The sequence below is a fragment of the Acipenser ruthenus genome, chromosome 19, assembly GCF_902713425.1.
Source record: "Acipenser ruthenus chromosome 19, fAciRut3.2 maternal haplotype, whole genome shotgun sequence".
Classification (NCBI taxonomy): Eukaryota; Metazoa; Chordata; class Actinopteri; order Acipenseriformes; family Acipenseridae; genus Acipenser; species Acipenser ruthenus.
Genome location: NC_081207.1, coordinates 27,519,646 through 27,540,233, shown reverse-complemented (window position 1 = coordinate 27,540,233; position 20,588 = coordinate 27,519,646). Strand labels below are relative to the sequence as shown.

The following is a 20,588-nucleotide window of genomic DNA, read 5'->3' as shown; positions in this document are numbered from 1 at the left end:
CCTGGGTTCATTGCAAATCTATAGAGAGGGCCACAATATATCATGACAAAATACTGCAGCGAAATACAGTAAGAAACACTAAATACTGTACTGACAAATTATTACTCTACTAAAATGTTTGATGGCAAAAGGTCTAAATTAACAATCAACACCGATAGTTATTATCTGGCGAATAAATGTGAAAGTCTGTCTAAAACAAGAGCCATATCCAGGACCATAATATAACTAAATTACAGTATACAGAGAAGCTAACTACAGAGAGGGTGGGTTTATGTGTGTGTGTGTGTACATACATATAGTTTAGTGGTTTATTAGACCTATAACCATTTTTAATATGCACTAAAAAGAAATCAGACTTATCCAACCAGTAATTAGTCTCATTTGAACGTCTTCAAATGGATCCAGGTGTCCATTGAGGAAGAACGGGTTACCTTATCCAGTTGTCAGATTTAGCATGGCACAAACTTAAGGATGTTATCAAACACAAAACCTGCTGCAGAATGGGATTCCAACATATTCCAATTAATTAGACAAAGCACTTATGTATGCAGTCTGCTGTTAAAAACCATAACAGTGGGGATGTCAGCACAGTGGCTCAATAAGAAAGCAGTCTGGAGTTAGTCTCTGCAGCTTTGAAATTACATTTGAGTTTACAGTACATTCCAGCACCAGCCGAGCTGAGACTGGGACTGACAAAGGGTCACCTTTCTCTTTATGAGGGCAATGATTTCCTTTCAGTGGAAAGGGAGTGCAATCAACCACTCATCTTCTGTGCCGTGGTGAGTGCAGAGCACTGCTGAAAATAAACAGAAAGTCTGTTGCGAGTTTTTCTTCAGAGAAAAACGGCTGGGAATTAGATCCATTTGATAGCATTCAGAAAGCTTTTTTATTTACCTTAAAAGATTGAGTAGTTTCAAAAGGCATTTAATTTGCCATTTCAATTATTTGCACTTCCCAATATTCCATTATTTGTGTTTGCTACCATTTTGTCACACTTCTCAGCAGAAAGGAAGCACGGTGTCAGGCTGTCGTTCTTGAAAGCGGATTGAGATACAGTAATCCTCACTCTTGAGCTCAATTCAACTGGAATAGATATCTTGTTTTTATTTTTGTTTTTTGTTTCTTCCTTGACTATAATCCTTTTTCTCAGTGCATTGTACAGTATGTTGTTATCCCTAACCTACATCAGCAGGAAGATAAGGCTATAGATTTTAAACCATGTTATTGTATGCAGTGCTGAAGTGTTCAAAGCAAATGGATTTACTTTGTATTACTTGTCTTTTTTTTATTGGGAGTATTTTTGCTATAAATGGTAGACTGCAGGAATCAAAACTGAAGTTTAAGCAGATTTCTTTACATCCCTTTTTTTTAGCAAGTCAGATTGGATTAATTATTTTGCTGCTACAGTATAGATACAAGTAGATTAATTAAACAATTATTTTATATCATTTGAATATGTTGATTACATGGTATGCATTTTGAACTCCAATAGTATGCTTCTAGTTTATATTACAAAAACACGAAAGTATTTTTTGAAAAAACAGGTTGCTTTAGATCAAAATTGTAAAACAGTAAATACAAAAAAAAACTGGAACTGGAAACTGAAAATGCAGCACTAGTCTTATTTTCAGTGACAGTTAAAGGGTTAACAAATGCCTGCTTTATTTGCAGGTGTTCCACGGAGAGCATTTCACATTTGAATAATGCACTACATTTATTGCATTGCTCATTCTTACCAACCAGCCTCAAACATGTTTTTATAAATCTTTCAAATGCTCTGCTAGACTGCTTTTTTATCCAAGAAACCTTAGCTGCTCCCCAAACGAAGGGTCTATTATGGTAATGGCTGGAGGTAACATGTGTAAAAGTTTCTCAACACAACAGAATTAGAGATAAGATAGAAAGCATGTATGCGGCACTAACCTGGATTTCACAAGAATCTACTACAATAAAAATAACCCAAATGTTTTTTTTCATGCTTTGCTGTTCAACTTGCTTTGTCTAAAACAATACATTTTAATAATCAGCATTTAAAATACAAAATAACAACCTGAATATTACACTGAGAGGCAAATGGCCCGGATTCACTGTGACAATAGATTGTTCCACCTGCAATGAGTTAGTTGAGAGTTTGCGATGCCAGCTTTGAAGATTAATTATTTAGGGAATGCCTCAAGATCATATTGACATTGTAGCTGAACAAGGACAAAACAGCAAAAGACAGGTACATTTAAAATATAAATTATAACACATTCATTAATGTCTGTGAGGAAACTATTACCCACACCATGGTGTGCTGGTGTGAGATCCACTGCAGCAACCTTTCAGTTTAGAACACCAGAACAAACAATAAATGCAGCACCATTGAGAAACAGTATATCTCTTTTAAAGACATTCTGGTTCTTTAATGTTTTTCTAAATCAGAAAGGTTGAATTTGTGGCATGCACTTAGCATTCAAATGGAAACAGTCACAATCTCCTCCTATTTGCTATCTAACAAGGTCTGCTGTATTGCAAAAAAGCTTAGCAAACACATCTGGCTGAACAGCCATTTACATGTAAATACAGTTTTGTTTTTTTATCGCCCATTTTTCACTGTCACATCTTGTAAAGATCCTACAACACTGCAGAACCTGCTGAAAGGTTTTCTCCACAGCTAAAGTCTATTAATGCCCTGCCCTAGTCCTAGTTCTGAAATAGGTACTGACCACCAACGATTACAGCAATGTCAGTTTTCAACAGGGCGTTGAGAATACCGGTATTTAAATTTTTATAAGTATTGTAGCATGGAAGGACAACCGTCCTTTCCATGTGACTCTTACTCAGTTTGCACCGTGTGAAAAATCACTCAAAATGTCAACATGAAGTCAAAGTGCAAAACTGAAAACTGCACCATGATGGAAGTAAAGAAAGTATAATAGTAATAAATATATATTTATCAGCTACACATCATATGAAACTTATGATGTTTAATAAGTCGAGCAAGCATTATATAAGCAGGTACACTGATTCAACCCCATATCAAAACACGCTTCATTTGCTCAAGAAATTAAATTCCTCTGAAGATAAAAATGATAGCCTACTACTATAAAAAAATGCCATTATAACCAAACATTAATATCTGCACCACATCGGTGTTCCTTTGATTGCATTTATATGGAAAAAAAGCTATAAAACTAATCTAACCTTTTTTTGTCTTCAGGCAATATTTGATTAATTTGGCTTTTTATGAGCTTATTTTTTTAGGATAGAAATGCCTTTAGAAATTGAATAACTCGTGTGAACTTAAGACCTTCATATATATACAGAAGATACTGACACTAGATCTGACAGAATGTAAAAGTATTTTAAAGTATTCCTTTATGCTGCAGCACACACTGCCATTCAGTTTCATTCACTTGACATTCTTTTGCCAGTGGAAAATAAACATTAAAATGTAAAGGCAACTCACTGTTCAAGGGTCACAAAACATTTTGCTTTCTATCACGTCGCAGAGAAATCTTTTATTACATATATTTAAAAAAAAAAAAAATTATGTGTATATATATGTACACACACATTTTTCCAGTTTTTATTGAAATTTAAGCAGTTCAAGTCCAGTGAATAACCTGAAATGGTACATGGAACAAGTAATGGGTTAACAACTTACAGCTGTTCTGCAGCAATGGAAGTAAATTAAGCCTTGAAAGTTGATGCTAACAATTCCTACAGGTGTCCCAACTTTTGTTGATTACTTACAAACCCTCTGTCTGTATAAAGCAGTGTTGGAACAGACTGTGTTACTACACCCTCTTAAGCATTATTTGGACAGTATTGTACTGCAGGAAGACGTATATTGCTCTCATAATGGCGAGAAAAAGGCAATTAACAAAGGAAGACAGACAGACCATTATAACCCTTAAAAGTGTAGGTCTTTCCTTTAGAGAAATTGCAAAGAAAGCCAAGGTGTCAGTGAGTACAGTTTCCTGCACCATCAAAAGGCACTTGGAAACTGGAGGAAACTCTGACAGGAAGAGGTCTGGCAGACCCAAAGCCACAACAGAATCAGAAGACAAGTTTCTGAGAGTCAACAGTTTGTGTCATAGGTGGCTCACAGGACAACAGCTTCAAGCACAGCTTAACACTGGTCGAAGTAAGCAATTCTCAGTTTCAACTGTGAAGAGAAGACTTCGAGCTGCAGGTTTGACAGGTCGAGTGGCAGTAAGAAAGCCATTGCTAAGATGGCAAAATAAGAAAAAGAGGCTTGCCTGGGCCATGAAGCACCGCCAGTACTGAAGACTGGAAGAAGGTCTTATGGACCGATGAATCAAAATTTGAAATCTTCGGTTCATCACGCAGGGTTTTTGTACGCCGTCGAGTAGGCGAAAGGATGGTTCCTCGGTGTGTGACACCAACTGTCAAACATGGAGGAGGAAGCGTGATGGTCTGGGGCTCTTTTGCTGAATACAGAGTCGGCAACTTGCAGAGTGAGTGGCACCCTGAACCAAAACTGCTACCACAGCATTTTGCAGCGCCATGCAATACCCTCTGGTATACGCCTAGTTGGTCAGGGGTTCATCCTACAGCAAGATAATGACCCAAAACATACCTCCAGGCTATGTCAGAACTACCTTAGAAGAAAAGAACAAGACGGTAGGCTTCAAATCATGGAATGGCCAGCACAGTCTCCAGACTTAAACCCCATCGAGCTGGTTTGGGATGAACTGGACAGAAGGGTGAAAGCCAAGCAACCTACAAGTGCAACACATTTGTGGGAACTTCTGCAACAGTGTTGGGAAGAACTTTCTGAACAATATTTGATTTCCATTGTAGAAAGAATGCCACGATTGTGTTCGGCTGTTATATCTGCAAAAGGTGGCTACTTTGATGAGTCAAAAATTTAGATTAAATTTTGTTAAACAAAACGATTCCATGATTTCTTTTTTATCTCCAATTGTTTATTTGTTCTATGCTTTAATTTCAGAGTACATTGAGACATTAAACTGCGTAAATTACAATAAAAACTGGAAAAATGGAGGTGTTCTAAAACTTTTGACCGGTAGTGTATATATATATTATAGACTCATTGGAGCAACATGAAGGTAATGATACTAAAAATACGTTCTGTTTTTTGTCGTTTGTAGCCTTTTAACACTTAGTAGTATGTTGATGACATACATCCCCAGTTATACGTAAACATGTATGTGTGGCACGCAGCAGTTCTCTATTTTGTCTGGTGCTGTCTTTATGCCCTTAAGCTCAAGGCAGGGATTCAAACGTGTTTACAGTACTGTTCTGGCCATCTGCATATGTTTATCCACCTTGCTAGCAGCAGTCACGTTTGTTCAATTTGGTTTTATAAGCTCTCCTTGAACATGGTTGTATTATTGTGATTACAAGCCCCCCTTCAACTGCAGGTCCAGACACTGCAGCTTGGGGCTCTATTTAAACAAGCTGCAGGGCTCAGGACTCAAAGCTTGGTTCAGGTTATCATTCTGCCACACTATACCACACTGGCACGAACGGTCTCTGTTTTCCGAATGACACTGAGAAGACTAGCAAGAAACGCATCTGACCAGTGAAGACTCTAAAATGACCGTGGACGAGGCAGAGCAGATGAGTTCTGAAGCTTCTCAAAAAAACATTTGCATTTCACCTTTTTGTACTTGGCTGAGATATAGCTGAATGAATCCCTGAATAAAAAGGATTTCAGATACAGCCAGCGGACTCTAAACCTAAGCCTGTCCATCCTCATCTCTGCAGGGCCCAGCGCCCAGAAATGTATTGAAAGCAGCAGGGTGCACAGGTGACATTGTAACATTGTAAAAGCCAAAGGCAGCTAATACCACAATCTCAAACCAGGCCTGACATTGCACCTGCAATTGCCTTGAACAAAGTTCTAGCCCTCCCAGCAATTTCCTCTAGCTTTAATGTGCAATTCAAATGAAAAAACGGTATTAAAATACCCCACATAAAGCGAGCCAACCATAGCTGATCCCACTGTGAAGAATTCGTTTTCAGTATGCTAGTGAGGGATAATAGCCATTTCAAATGCATCAAATAGTCAGACGATCCCTTTTCTTTTTATTGATACGTAGCAATCTGAAAACAATGTACTGTATTCCAGGATGATCTCAGCTTGAGGACATTGTATTCATCCATGTTGGTTGTCGCATGATTTGCTCTTTAGTGTTTCCTGCAGTATAAAAGATGATGCATTTTACACTGAAAGAAAATCATAGAAATAAAAACAATACAGAAATGTCTCAAAAAATGCCTATCATCACTTATTTATCTTCTTAAAAGGCAATAAATTCTCTCTCTATATTTTACATTTATTTATTCTTTCTTTTTCCCCCATTGACACCAAAGCCTGATTTACAATGTGTTCGGCCCATCAAGGCTTCTCAGTCCATGTTTCTGACAATGCATACAACCCAAGAAACACTGAGGATGTGTACAACATGCAGGACATTCTCAAGTGGAAAGCTCCACATATTCAACTGATCATTTTGAAATTTGATCCTTCTTGGCTTTTTTCACGTTTCATTTTTTAAATCTTGGCTTACATAGACCCTTATTTTACTTAAGATCACCAAGATCAATTTAATAAACCTTATAAAGTCCTTATACACACATGCTCTATTTAACCTGGACACAGATCACAGACAGAACAGTGATGGCCAGGGATATTATTATTATTTGTTTATTTAGCAGACGCCTTTATCCAAGGCGACTTATAGAGACTAGGGTGTGTGAACTATGCATCAGCTGCAGAGTCACTTACAATAATGTCTCACCCGAAAGACGGAGCACAATGAGGTTAAGTGACTTGCTCAGGGTCACACAATGAGTCAGTGGCGGAGGTGGGATTTGAACCGGGGACCTCCTGGTTGCAAGCCCACTTCTTTAACCACTGGACCACACAGCCTCCTATGAATAATGAGGATATGAATGAATAACAACTTTACTGGTCTAATAAAAGCTAAAAAGGTTGGCAAAGATGATGCTGTCCCTTAAGAGTTATTTTTCCAATCCAACATATCCTGTGGCTTCTTTGGTCCAACAGATAATTATTGATGAAGTTAATGGCAGTACATTTAAGTAAGTCTACCCGATTTCCCCAGTGGGTAGTTTTGTGGTTAATGAGGGCATTAACATTTATACCTTAATACACAATTACATTATTTTTGGATTTAAGGAATAATGTGATTTTCACTATAAATCCACACTGCTATAAACATATGAAGTGTCACAAAACTCTTTGTCCTTTTATCCATATTACGGCACACTGAATTTTAAAAGCAGGGGTGGCTGCAAAATTGTGGAATGCATTTTAAATGGTAAACAAAACAATGACTATTTCCTGCTTCCTTTCTTTTTAACAAGAGATGTGTTATGTATATGTATGCCTGGTTTCTTGTGTTACATGAGTGCTGCAGGACTGAAAAAGCTCAGCTCAATTATCTTATAGTACTGTATGGCTCGTTACCATCAGCCACTGGAACCAAGTTCATGGAAATTGGAAATCAGACTGCTGCAGATGGAAATTAACACGACCGAGATGAAAACTGGATAAAACTCGGACTGTGGGCTGGTAGAACTTGGTCTCTCAAACTTGCTCTGACTGAGTAAAGTACCTAATGAGTGGCCAATGAAGATAAAATATTATGGTAAAAGGTAATGCATTTGCAGACTTAAATTTTTCATGATACAGCTCTTGAAGGAGAACACAGTACAATTAACTTTACTGGTCGACAGGCTGGTTCAATCGCAGCTCTATTTAATATAGCCCTGAGGCATTAGAAAGGGCAGAAGAGTGTAGCAGTCCTCAGTGCCAGATAATGGGCTTGTATTCTAAACCTCACGAACACCATTCAACACATACAAGAGCTCTTATGTATTTCAACAGGAATCAAACAGCAACAGACTTACAAAATCAAAAGACTTACAAAATATCTATCCATCAGTTAAAAAGTATAATATTATGTGTGTGCGTGTCATTAGATATATGTAACAACTTAACCAATGTAATAGTTTATTGTTAACCTGGACTTACTTTGCAAACCACACTTATTGATTAATTTACAGTACAACAGTACAAACCAGATCTGGTGAAATGTCATTTTGCATATAACAGCTTATTGCTTTTGTACCTCCATTTTCCAGTTTGAGTAATTCAGTTACATGTCAGTGTGCACTTTCTTTCAGTAAACAAATATACTAAAACCAAAATAATCCTAGGGACTTTCACGAACAATTACAACACTGGGACACTAACTAAACATCTTAGTCCTGAAGCTTAGACCTTTTCATAGTCTCATTGTTAAATTCACCTTTTCATTTCTAATACATTTTCTTTACTTTGAAACATCTATTAGAGAACACCTCCATCCTTATTGTTGGCTCCCAGTGCACCAATCAGATAAGAAATATGAAGCGAGACCTCTAATAGAGTCATACCAATATTGTAGAGATGACGTAACTGGTTAATACAACAGTGATCACATCTGTCTAAGGGAAGTGTTTGTTTTACTCTGACCCCATACTGAAAGCAATGCTTCTGCCTACCTCCTCTGTTCCAGGTTTGTTGAGGTAGATGGCGCTTTTATGGCACACTTCATCCTCACAGACTGGGAGCAGGTGGTCTTGAAAGCCATCTCCATCTAAGATACAAAACAAAAAGATTGACAGTTTCATAAACCTATTGATATTCATGGAATTAAATTCCCACTTAATAACAATTCAAATGTACAGCACTGATAGGCAGCAGAGATTCATGAGAAAATACATCAGTGGAAGGTAATTACAACTCCCTTTGTTTTTCCTGTCCTTTAAGTCACTTTATATTAATAGTACTCCAAACTCTCAAATTACTTTTCTTTTTGGCTGAGAAAGAACTGGCTTGGTGCCTCTTCTGAAAGATGTACAATTATTTATATCAGATTCAATTTGGGAAGAAAATAGTTGGCAACACTTTTTCCCCCAAGGGAAATCCTACAGTTTCACCCGCAGTAAGATTAGTACAGATACTATCCAACAGCGTTTGTAAATAAAGCACAGTGGTTTTCCCACATGGCTAATGCTTTTACTGGCACATTTGCCTGTAAGAAACGCAACACTATTTTGAACAAATGACAAATTTACTGGCTGCCAAATTAAGTTACAGGGGCAAAAGGATCAGGGGTTGGTTTTGGTCAACCATTAAAACAAAAAAAATAATAAGCAGTTTAGAGCTATGGGGCCTGCTTTAGAACATTTCTTCACATTCCTGGTATCATGTTTGAATCTGTTAAGATATTTGCAATATAATGCTGCCGAGGGTAGATTGAAAAACAGAAAGGTCAGTTTTATCAAAGCATGTGTTATATACATATTATATTGATTTAGCACCTCTCTTAAGTGTTTGGGGACCCACAGCAGAAGCTGGGAAAGAATATCTTTCTTTCTGCAGGACGAACAAAGACAGCTTCAAAACACCTCATAAAATAGCGATTTGGATATACCCTTTGCTTTCTTAACACATGTCCACAGGCAACTGCCAGTCTCAACTATATGACTGGAATCTTAAGAACATTCTACCAAGTACGGGCTTTGGAGTTCTCGGATGTGGATTACATTATCTTTTAATCACCTGCCTGTGGTCTGGATTTCAGATCTCGTAAGATACAGTAAAGTGAGCTCCATGAGCAATGTCAGAACCTGTTACAGGCTGCAGTATTTCTCCTTTTACAAGGGTTAATCCACACTGTCACCTTCCTCTAGGATTCTTCACTATTCAAAACTTGTAATTAGAAAATCAATGCTGTGGATACTTTTATGCATTTCTCCAGGTTTTTTTTTTTTTTTTTTTAAATTGCAGATGTACTGTAATGCTAAAGCTTTGACAGAATTACCCCATATTAAAACGGAAGGTGAGATCACCATTTCTCACTCTGCCTGTGATGGTCCCATTTTAAATGAGGGAGAATGTGAACACTGGAGCAATGGATTAAGAGTACACATTCACCATTTAAAATCGCCTTGGTTGGTCAAAATCATTTCAGTTTAATATATATATATATATATATATATATATATATATATATATATATATATATATATATTTAAAATAATAATAATAATAATAATAATAATAATAATAATAATAATAATAATAATAAATAAAATTCTAGTTTTTGAGAATTCAGGGGAGGGGCCAAAAAACATGGAAATGATATGTTGCAATTAAGATGTATACAGATTGCTTTAATCCAGGCATTGCCATTAGGCAGTGGTGGTTGAAAAATAAGTTTACGTTATTACTGAACTTTCAGGCAAAGCATTTGAAAAGATCAGTAATGATGAGAAACTTCAAGTGGTAGAGGAAGGTTATTTTAGGTACATGTCTACAATGCTAATGCATGACTTTTTCACAAAAAGGGTATACAGTCGCTACACAGTGAGCAAAATATCAATGTGATGTGCAGAGGCGCGGTGTGACTGGAATTTATAAAAAAAAAAAAAAAAAAACCTCTAACCTCTCATATAAATCAGAATCCTCTTATCCAATCAGAACCAACCAGTGACACCTTCATCTTGTATGGGGCTCAGTCATTACATTTAAACACGTACTGTATCAAGTGTTAAGAGGGAGATGGGTCTCCAAAGTCAATTTTATGGAATTGTTATTTTACAGAATCTATAACCTTAATTATTTCTCTTGGTTGACCACAGTTTCTACTGTTAATGAGAAAGACTGGCACTTCTGTGTGTTCAACCCTGTTGACATTTATTTACAAAGCAGTTATGGGCTACTGATCAAATGAATGAAACCTCCGACACGGAAAATGAGAAACAATCATTCAGTGATGTCACCTTATGACATGCAATTGCAGACAAAATATCAAACTTTAGCAGCCAGTAAAACAACAGTGTCTAAAAAAAAAATAATACAAAAGTGTTCATATGCCTTGGTGGCTATAAATACAGCATTACCTTACAATTACATTGTGTCATACCAATTCAACATGGTGAATTGCTACTTTCTACTACTTTTTACTATTTAAAGGCAGCATTTAACAGAGGAGTTTTGTTTTGCAGATATCTGGATACATTCTCAATTCCATGTTTATGCCAAGCAGGAGGTAGTGACAATTAAACATTTTCAGGCAACAGGTCACACATACAACTGGGCAGGTAGCTCAATAGAGGAATTCTAATAGCTATGGGCTTTTTATCTACAGTTGAGGCTGGACTGTGCCAGGCTACATGGTTTTACTAATATATATGATATATTCTCGAAGTTTAAATTAGAACTAAGATCAGTTCAGTATATTCACTCATTGGATCTCATTTGATATTAGGGTGTATTTGAAAAAAATATATAAAAATAAAACAGTAATACATCTGAGAAATGTATGATTTACTTTAGCAAAATGCAAATAAATGCATCACGTTCCAAAATTTTCTTTAACTTTCCCACTGAAGAAAGATATTTCCTTCTTTTATGTTGTTATCCTAATCCACAATGAATGGTGGCCTGCTGTAACAACACTGATAACTCAGACACCAGCTTTAAAAATATGTGTCTGACAGAAAGTGAGGTCCTATTCTGGGTCAAACAGTACTGCAAGTGGCAGAAAACCAATGGAAGAACTTACCTTGGAACTAGTAGCCAATGACATACTACATACACTTACAACAGGCAACAACAAACATTATGTACAATTTTCACATCTTTAAAATTTAAAATATTATGAAAATGTTATTTTGAGGAATGTCAGTTATCCAGACCATGGAAAGGCAGAAAAAAAGAAAAAGAAAATAGACAGAATTCTAATTTATTTTTAGATTGAATGAGAGACTTGTGCCTGGATTAAATGTATAAGATTACGGATCTTACCAAAATCAGAAAATGCAGATTGGCCAGTTTTCATCACATTGTCAGGTATGTTCAGCAAGCTGGGGCCTTTGGAGAAGTTCCCGTCCTGTTTATTTCACAAATAAACAAACCGTCATTATCACATTTGAAAATACAAGCACAATACAGAGGAATGTTATTTTTCATCAGGTCTAAAATAGAAAGTGCTGTAAAGCACTTTCTATATAAGGAAAATCACAGCATTTGAATTAATGCCAAGACCGTATTGTATCTAGGACAAGAAGTTTCAAAGCTTTGCACCTGAAAAGATGTCCCTGAACATTATTTCAGGAACATGTCCCTACCTTGTCTTTCACTGAAACAGTTTAAGGGTTCAATCCCAGGTGGGAAACACTGCTGCTGTACCCTTGAGCAAGGTACTTTACCTAGATTGCTCCAGTAAAAACCCAATAAATGGGTAATTGTATGTAAAAATAATGTGTTATCTTGTAACAATTGTAAGTCGCCCTGGATAAGGGCGTCTGCTAAGAAATAAATAAAATAAAGTGTTCCAGTGTCACACTTGCTGCCCCTATGTGGGCTTGCCAAAACCTAACCCAAGTCACATAAGGCATACTAGACTACATGAATTTGATTACTGCAAAAAGGCCTGTAATAACCTGTCATTATTTTGAAACAGTATTATAACCAACAGAGGTGTTGATATATTTGTATAGAAATAAAATTAGTATTGCATCAGTGGGACTCTTAAAATCTTGAGAGCAGGTCCCTAGCTTGTCTGACGATTGTCTCAATAGTCACAGAGCGTTTTATTACATATTGTGCAGTCAAATAAGAAGTAAGAACTGTCTGTACTGTATTACATGTTTAAATTGCATTATTATTATTATTATTATTATTATTATTATTATTATTATTATTATTATTATTATTATTATTATTATTATTTATTTCTTAGCAGACGCCCTTATCCAGGGCAACTTACAATTGTTACAAGATATCACATTATTTTTACATAGTTACATTATTTTTTACATACAATTACCCATTTATACAGTTGGGTTTTTACTGTAGTAATTTAGGTAAATTACCTTGGTCAAGGGTACAGCAGCAGTGTTCTCCACTAGGGATTGAACCCACGACCCTCTGGTCAAGAGTCCAGAGCCCTAACCACTACTCCACACTGCTGCCCTATAGTCAGCATTAAGTCAGTTATGAACAACAGTTGCTTTAAGTTAATAGTGTATACCTTTGTTGTTCATTATCCCATACAATGTGTTCTTATGATCACTTATTACTGTTTCTGCAAAATAAACTCACCACCAACATATTTTACTTCTGGGACTGTCAGAGTATTGAGGCCAGTGTGGCACTAGGAGTGTGCACCTGTAATTCCAGTGCACACCACTAGTGGTCCTTTTTATCCTACTTGCTCAGTGTCCAGAAGGTAAAATATGCTGGTGACTTTATTAAACATGCCGAATATCAATGAGTGCAGAAACAGGAGTATATAACGATGACAAGACATTGTCGGATAATAGTCAGACTTAAAACATGATTCCAATTCAAAGGGTTGTCCTTTAATTATACCGAAGGCAAGATGCTTGGATATATCAAGGCACAATACACCAATCATAATTCCCCTTTACACTAGGGATTTACAATTTTATTTTAAACTGAAATGCTACTAAATTACTGTGAAATAAAAAAATAAAAAAATAAAAACGCAGAATTTTTACAGTTTGTAGGATAACAAAACAAACCAACAGGAAATACAATCGCTTCAATTCACTGAAACAGTCTCTTCTCGCTTCTCTTTTTAATCCTTGGAAAGTCTCTGAATGACTTCAAGGTCTTTGTCTTGAGTGTTTTATAGCTGAGAGAGCATTACAATGTTAACACTATACATCCGAGAGGCAAGTTTTAGGTTGTAGTCAACTGAGTAGTAAACAGTTCTTTGCGTTTGTTAAAAGTTTATAACACTTCTATTCAAAGTTTTATCTTTTTGGTGACTGTGACCAAACCAGCAATGTGGTCACTCTTTAACCATCTTTAATACAGTTTGCTTAGCAAAACTGTCAAAGATCAAAGTGCAGGGTAGCAGTACATGTTGCCAGAGAAGATTCATAACTAAAAAGTTTTATGAGAAGCAGGATTGGATTTACAGAAACATAACCGGTATGCTTAATTATCATAATCAATTCAGACTGGGAAGTTTATGACATGGTATGCTCAACATGTCTTCTCCCTTCCCAGATTCTCCCATGCTACATCGCTGCTCCACTCGCTACACTGGCGTCCTATCACTGCTCGCATCCAATTCAAAACTCTTGTGTTTGCGTATCACTGTCTTCACAATTCTGCTCCCTCCTATCTCCAGACTATCATTTCTCCATACACCCTCTCTCCGCTCCTCCACCTCCGGAAAACTAGCTGTACCACCACTCCGCTCCCCTGCCTCCAGAGCCCGCTCCTTCTCCACCCTTGTTCCTCAGTGGTGGAACGACCTACCCACGGATATCAGGACTGCTCAGTCCCTGACCACCTTCTTGCACCGCCTCAAGACCCACCTGTTCAGACAGCATCTGTAAACACTACAACTCTCGACCATGCTGGACTATATGGCACTAACTGCTCTTAGTCGAATTCTCTCTTACTTATAAGTTACTGTATGCTTTATTTTGCTCTTACTTGAATTGATTATATTGTACTTTCATATCTGCTCTTATATGTATTATGATATTCTGTAATGTCATAACCTGCAATGTGATATTTTATAATGTGATACTTTGCACTGTGATAACGTATAACAATTGTAAGTCGCCCTGGATAAGGGCGCCTACTAAGAAATAGTATATTGGTTTAAAAGCTGTACTTACAAATGCATTACAGCTTGTAGAAAGACTGAACGAAACACCCACATAGACAAGGAATAGATGAGGGATAGCTGATTGTGATTGGATATGTGCACTGGGCATGCTGGTTGTTGTTACGGATTGCATTTCACCAGCAGCTTGATAAAAGAAAGTGAAAAATTGGAGCACCGCTCCTTAAAATCTATAATACTGATTTGTCTGACCTAGGTCAGCCACTATGAAAAAGTTATACTCGTCAATCTTTAGATATTGATATTTCACACAGCTAGGGTCTTGCAACATAATCCTTGTTTGGGTGAAACGGAAAGAGAAGAGTGTAGCAACATATGTTCTTGACTCCTTGTTAAAATGTACCATTCTGCTAGCTCTTTAACAACATCCCAATTACCCTTGTGGCAAACAACAATGGTGGACACAAACTTACACAGTTGCCATTCAGGTCCCATCCTTCCCAGGTTAGTGTAAAGCATATTGCAACCATACTTATTGGCCAACGGTGCTAAAGACGTTATTATGAAGCTCTAAAACTGTACACCAACACATAAAGTCTCTTTATGGCAATGTTTTAATTAGCCTCATTAAATAAAACATTATTTAATGGAACCTGCATTTTATTTAGCTGAATGGCACACTAAACATTATTAGACCCCAGTGCTAAAAACATTACATAAAGTTCAACTCACAAAGAACATGAGAGCAGCTCTGGCTCTGCATTAAGTAAATGGATAAAAAGCTGCAAAACTTGAATAATGCAGTGAGTTTGTCACATTGTGAGAGGAAGAGAAAATGTATACACACGAGTAATACCTGTTGCAAGAACAAGATGGTATATGAAACATATAAAATCAATAATATATTATTATTAGAAGTTAGTTGCAAGGTTTTTTCCCCCCCATGTGCCCTCTAAAAATATACCACCTCGTTCTTGTCTGACTGTAGAATCAATATGCTTTTGAGACGTATTTCAAAAACGAGGTATTCAAAGCCGACAGGATTCTTATATCTATGACCATTTTTTTTTTTTTAAATCTAACACATTAAGTTTTATAGCCGATCATTTCAGAGGCTCAACAGTTTTGGGCTGCAATAAAAAACCGTGCCAGAAACCTGAACCATGTTATCTGGAATGTGTTATTTTACAACAAAACTTTTGGATTTCTTTCAAGATCTGGAAAGGGACACTGAATAAAAAATATTGTGAAATCTATCTGTCTACAGGCAGAACAAGTTATGAAACACAAGCCTTGTCCTGTTAGATACACTTTCAGGTCCTGGGTCCAAATTCCCTGCAATGACGATCTCTTCCCACCTTTGTCTTTTAACACAAGTCATAGGGAAGGGCAGCAGAGGAAACATATATACTAATCTTGTGCAGCATTGAGTTAGCATAGCTTTTCAATGTTGAAATGCTGTAGAACACTGCAGCATCAAATGCTATAAACGCAAATGTTCAGTGATTGATCATATCAAAAGAGAAAGTTTTCATAAACAATGCATGAGCAGACACTGTTTTGACATTTGCTAAACTCGATATACTGTAGGTAACACATTACTTTTTTTTATACAAGAAACAACACGCAACCTCAAAGTCATTAATAATCCACTTTCAAAAAATATATAAGCAGACTGTGACATTTAAGTTTGGTCCTTTGTAATGAAAAAAAAAAAAATGCTCCCCTGGTTCCATTTTGGATATCGTTTAAACCAAGCAAAAACACATCTTTGACCTTTTGACCTTATCCATTCAATTTTAAATGGCTCAGGATTCTTGCAGTTTTGTTGCTTTTAAATCAGCAATGGAACTATTTTTGACTTTTAACATCTTGCTAATATACTTTGTCTTGATACAGAAAATGACCAATTAGGCCTACTTGCGAGTTATACAAAACGGCTGTGCATTTCTTTATCCAGGTTTGTATAGGGTTACTTTATAGGTAAACTATTTACAGGGAGGGCAGAAACTGCACGTGGGTAGAAACTTAGCAGTGCAACAAAGGTTTACAAATATCAAGTTCAGCTTTGTTGTTTCAGTTACAACTTAAAAAAATAATAATAATTTACAAGCATTATGTAAGCGAATTACTTAGCAGACTGTTACACATCTGCAAGTATGCCAATAATATTGAGAAAGCCAGAAAAAATAAATAAATAAAATGAAAAGAACGTTTAAAACAAATGAAACCAGGAAGGATGAATACTTTTAATTAACACAAAATCCATAAACTTTGACTTCCATAATAAAAAGATAACAGCAGCCTAATTGAGAAGCCTATTTAAATCCAGGATAACTGTTCTGTATAATAAATGCTTATGGCTGTCCAAAAAAAACCAGATCCTTCCATTGGGGTCCATTTCTGAATGCTTAATCTACCATTTGCACTCAAGCTGTATGGCACTGTTAGAAAAAAGGATTGGTTACGGAACACAATTAGTTGAAACCAAAGCCAATTATTTATTGCTGTTGTATTCCCATTAAAAAATAAGGTAATCTGGGCTAAAGAATTTGTGAGATTTAGATGCCCTTTAATTACACACCCAATTATACTCCCAGCGTTGAGAAAGATGAATGGGCTCTGCACAGACATAGGAAAGGATGGATTCACCTTGAGTACATCACAGAGAGTAAGATTAACAGGTTCAGAAGGGAGTTACAGATACTTTTCATAGACTTCAAAACGTGATATACAGCACAATTGGAAAAGATGGATCAGGGGAAATTAGAGAACAGTAGAGGAAATAAAATACTAAAGATCAGTGCATGGTTAGGGAGAACCCAGTCCTAAAGCTTAGATTTCTGGGTCTTTCTGGGAATACACAAGTTATAAAACAAAATGCTTACAGGCCTACCTTATTTATCCATGTCTGAAACTGTGTAACCTTGGCTGTGCTTTCAGTAGTGAGGAATACATCTGCAATAAGAAAAGAATTATGCAATTGACCAGATTTTTATACTCAAGTATGCTTTGAAAATGCATTGTGATTACTAACATTTAAGGATTGTAAGCTTTCATGTTTGATTTTTAAATGCTCATTGTATGCTTTGTAACACTTATTTTAATGTTTTTTCAGTACATGGCCATCATCATAAACATATTCTATCAGGCACACACAGAAGCATTTGGATATATCCTAAGAAGAATAAACTGGTTAGAGCTTTGTACTGTAGTATCATACAGATTCGTTTGTAACAGGCTTAGATAACTACTTTGCATTAAAGCAAACCTTTTAAAACTATCCTAGACCAAATAATAACCACATTGAACTGGGCCATGAGAACCACCATGCCTTTATTAATCAGCCTGACAATGACATTGCTCAACAGGCTCGCTGTGACAGTACAGACAAAGCCAGGATTAAAAGGGACTGGGGATTATTTGTGCAGTTGCTGGGAAGATAAACTGAGATCATCTCAAGGATGGGTAGGGGCCATGTGAAAGCTATAAACATTTAAAAAAAAACAGAATCACAAATAGTGATATATTAAGTTTAAACATCAGGTGTCTCAGCTACAAACCAGAAATTGAGTGAACATGAAAGTGTACAATGAATGAACGATTAAGGTATCCATTATAAGGCAAATCTTCTCCCCTTGCCTAGTAACCAAGTTTAAGTAGGCCAATCAGCCTTCACTTTATGTAGCTGCTGCTACTTGGGTAAAATTGCCTTGAGATTTCTGATCTGTAGATACTTTTTATCATCTCGAATGGCTGATGAAGGACCCACTTGAGTATAAATGTCTGCATTAATCAAGGACCTGGTAAAAATATGATTACTGATTGCAGCAAGAGTACTGATGTGCCATCTGGCACTTGTGTATTGTTTTAACTTAATTGTAATGATTGCTGCCCTGATGAACACCCCCATCACAGTATAATCCATTGCATTAGGTCATGCAGGGCAAAGAAATGTAAAATAGTTAGCATCACAGTCAAAAAAAAAACACCATGTGTGGTGGTTACTGTAAATAATTATAAAAGAAGATTTATTTCTTAAACTAAATATAAAAAAGCTCTTGGGCATAGAGTTTATTGCAATACAACATGATGTTTCCCTCCCCTGGCTACACTGCATTAAATGATACTTGCAACTGCATGTTCACTACTCAAAAGATAATATGTTTGTCTGTTTGACTTGGTATTTAACACCTGATTTTACAGTACTTCTTATCACTCAGAAAAACAAGCAGGAAGACACAACCTTTGATGGGGGAGTCAAGGTGACAGCACCAGCTTTGAATGCTAAAATGGTTAAAAAAATTCTGTTGGTTGCAAATTAGCACTCTTCATGCTAATAAAAACTCTTTGCATAGTCAGTTAGCTACAAATCATGTGTTTAAAAGCAATTGAATTAGAACAGCATACAAAACACTTAAGGCTCCCACATTTTCTCATAATTTCGTTTGGTAGGAGGCTTTCCATCTTCAAGTACGGTGCCATGTCATAGAATGCAAAAGTGAATTCCATTAGACTAATTAAATGCAATTCAAATTACTTAAAATGCCAATTGTTTGCTTAAAACCTTAATTTCGCCAAACAAAAGCTTGCATATCTGTAATTCTGCAGTCAGAACAATACCAAAGGTGTATTCTAGGTTAAGTAATGTGTTATGTCAGGGATGGAAATAAGACTACCCATTGCAGGTTTTAATATGTGCTTAACTAGCCCCAGTATGTAGGCAAGAACCTCAGCTGTGTCTTATTAAACTCATAGTCAAACTAGGAATGGCTCAAACTGCTATGCAATAGGAGTCTTATTTCCATCCCTGTTACATTTGTCAAATCAAGAAAAACACTACAAACCAATAACCCACTTATTAACATTACTACATACAATAAAATGAAATGAGGTTTCTGAAAAATCTGGTTTATAAAATTCTGGGGCAGTGGTATGAAAATCCACCGCTATTTAGATTTTTAAAGTAGCTGCAGTTTCTGGATAGGTGACCTCAATGAGTACAAAGATCGTTTGATGTAAACTGGGGTAACAGTTTGATTCCAAATTATTTCAAGTAGTGTATCCATTTTAGTCAAAGACAGCACTTACCATTTACTACTGTATCACTTTAAAAAGCTGCATCCAAGGTCAGTAATTATGTTTTTTTATTACATTCTTACATTACTTGCCTTTGTTTTCACAATGTCTTTGAATGTGCCAGTAAAAGAAAACAACACAACTGGTATGTAATTCATTTAGGATCCAAGATTTGTATGCTCTGTCTCTGCTATATTGTTTTCGTGTTGGATATGAATCCTTAGAGAAAATATATGTGGGCCCCCGTGCCTTGCTGGGCATACAGTACCATCCATTTATATATATGATGAATATTTCAATTGAAATTCTATTCATATTTAAAAATTCATGAGGACATCTACTGTAGATTACACTTCTGGAAGCAAAATATGGCTCATTTGGAATGAATAAAATGATAATACAAAGAAAAGTGCTGGAAGGTGTCTCGAGGGTTGTCAATGCATTCAGTCAATACTCTTAAGCCACTACGGTCATTACTGGTACGGCCATTATGGAAACCATTGGATTGGTTTTAAGTAAATGTACTGTTCCTTAAAATGAGTCAGCTTTACAAATGAGTAATCTATACAATACAACCCACCAGATGGTGGAAAATATGTGTGTGCAATCCTTCAAAAAACAGAATCACATGTTTCCCAACACATTTAATAAAAATAAAAATAAAAACTGAACAGGGATAATTGAAACCTCTCAGCAGTCTGTCATAATCTATGTATCCCGTGGGGATATTCGATTAAGCATCATTGAAGAATGTAACTGAGAAAAAAAAAGAGTGGCTCGGCACCCCCTCGATCAGAATATTAAGCCCTTGAATGTGTCTGCACGGTCGCAGGCATGTCT

General features: G+C 36.4%; 2 protein-coding genes across 3 annotated transcripts in view; both read right to left on the bottom strand.

The window, feature by feature from the left end:
• Window positions 1–18,488, bottom strand: part of LOC117424615 (vacuolar protein sorting-associated protein 35) — a 198,878-nt gene extending 180,390 nt beyond the window's left edge. Inside the window, exon 1 of the mRNA XM_058992720.1 lies at window positions 18,484–18,488. Coding sequence (XP_058848703.1) covers window positions 18,484–18,485 — 2 coding nt within the window. The 5' untranslated portion in view covers window positions 18,486–18,488. The remainder of the gene's footprint in view (window positions 1–18,483) is intronic.
• itfg1 (integrin alpha FG-GAP repeat containing 1) overlaps window positions 1–20,588 on the bottom strand; it is a 93,320-nt gene that overhangs the window by 59,600 nt on the left and 13,132 nt on the right. For both annotated transcript variants that reach the window (XM_034041156.3, XM_034041155.3), the window contains exons 7-9: window positions 17,566–17,627; window positions 11,864–11,948; window positions 8,551–8,645 (exon numbers count right to left, since the gene is read on the bottom strand). In XM_034041156.3, coding sequence (XP_033897047.2) covers window positions 8,551–8,645; window positions 11,864–11,948; window positions 17,566–17,627 — 242 coding nt within the window. The remainder of the gene's footprint in view (window positions 1–8,550; window positions 8,646–11,863; window positions 11,949–17,565; window positions 17,628–20,588) is intronic.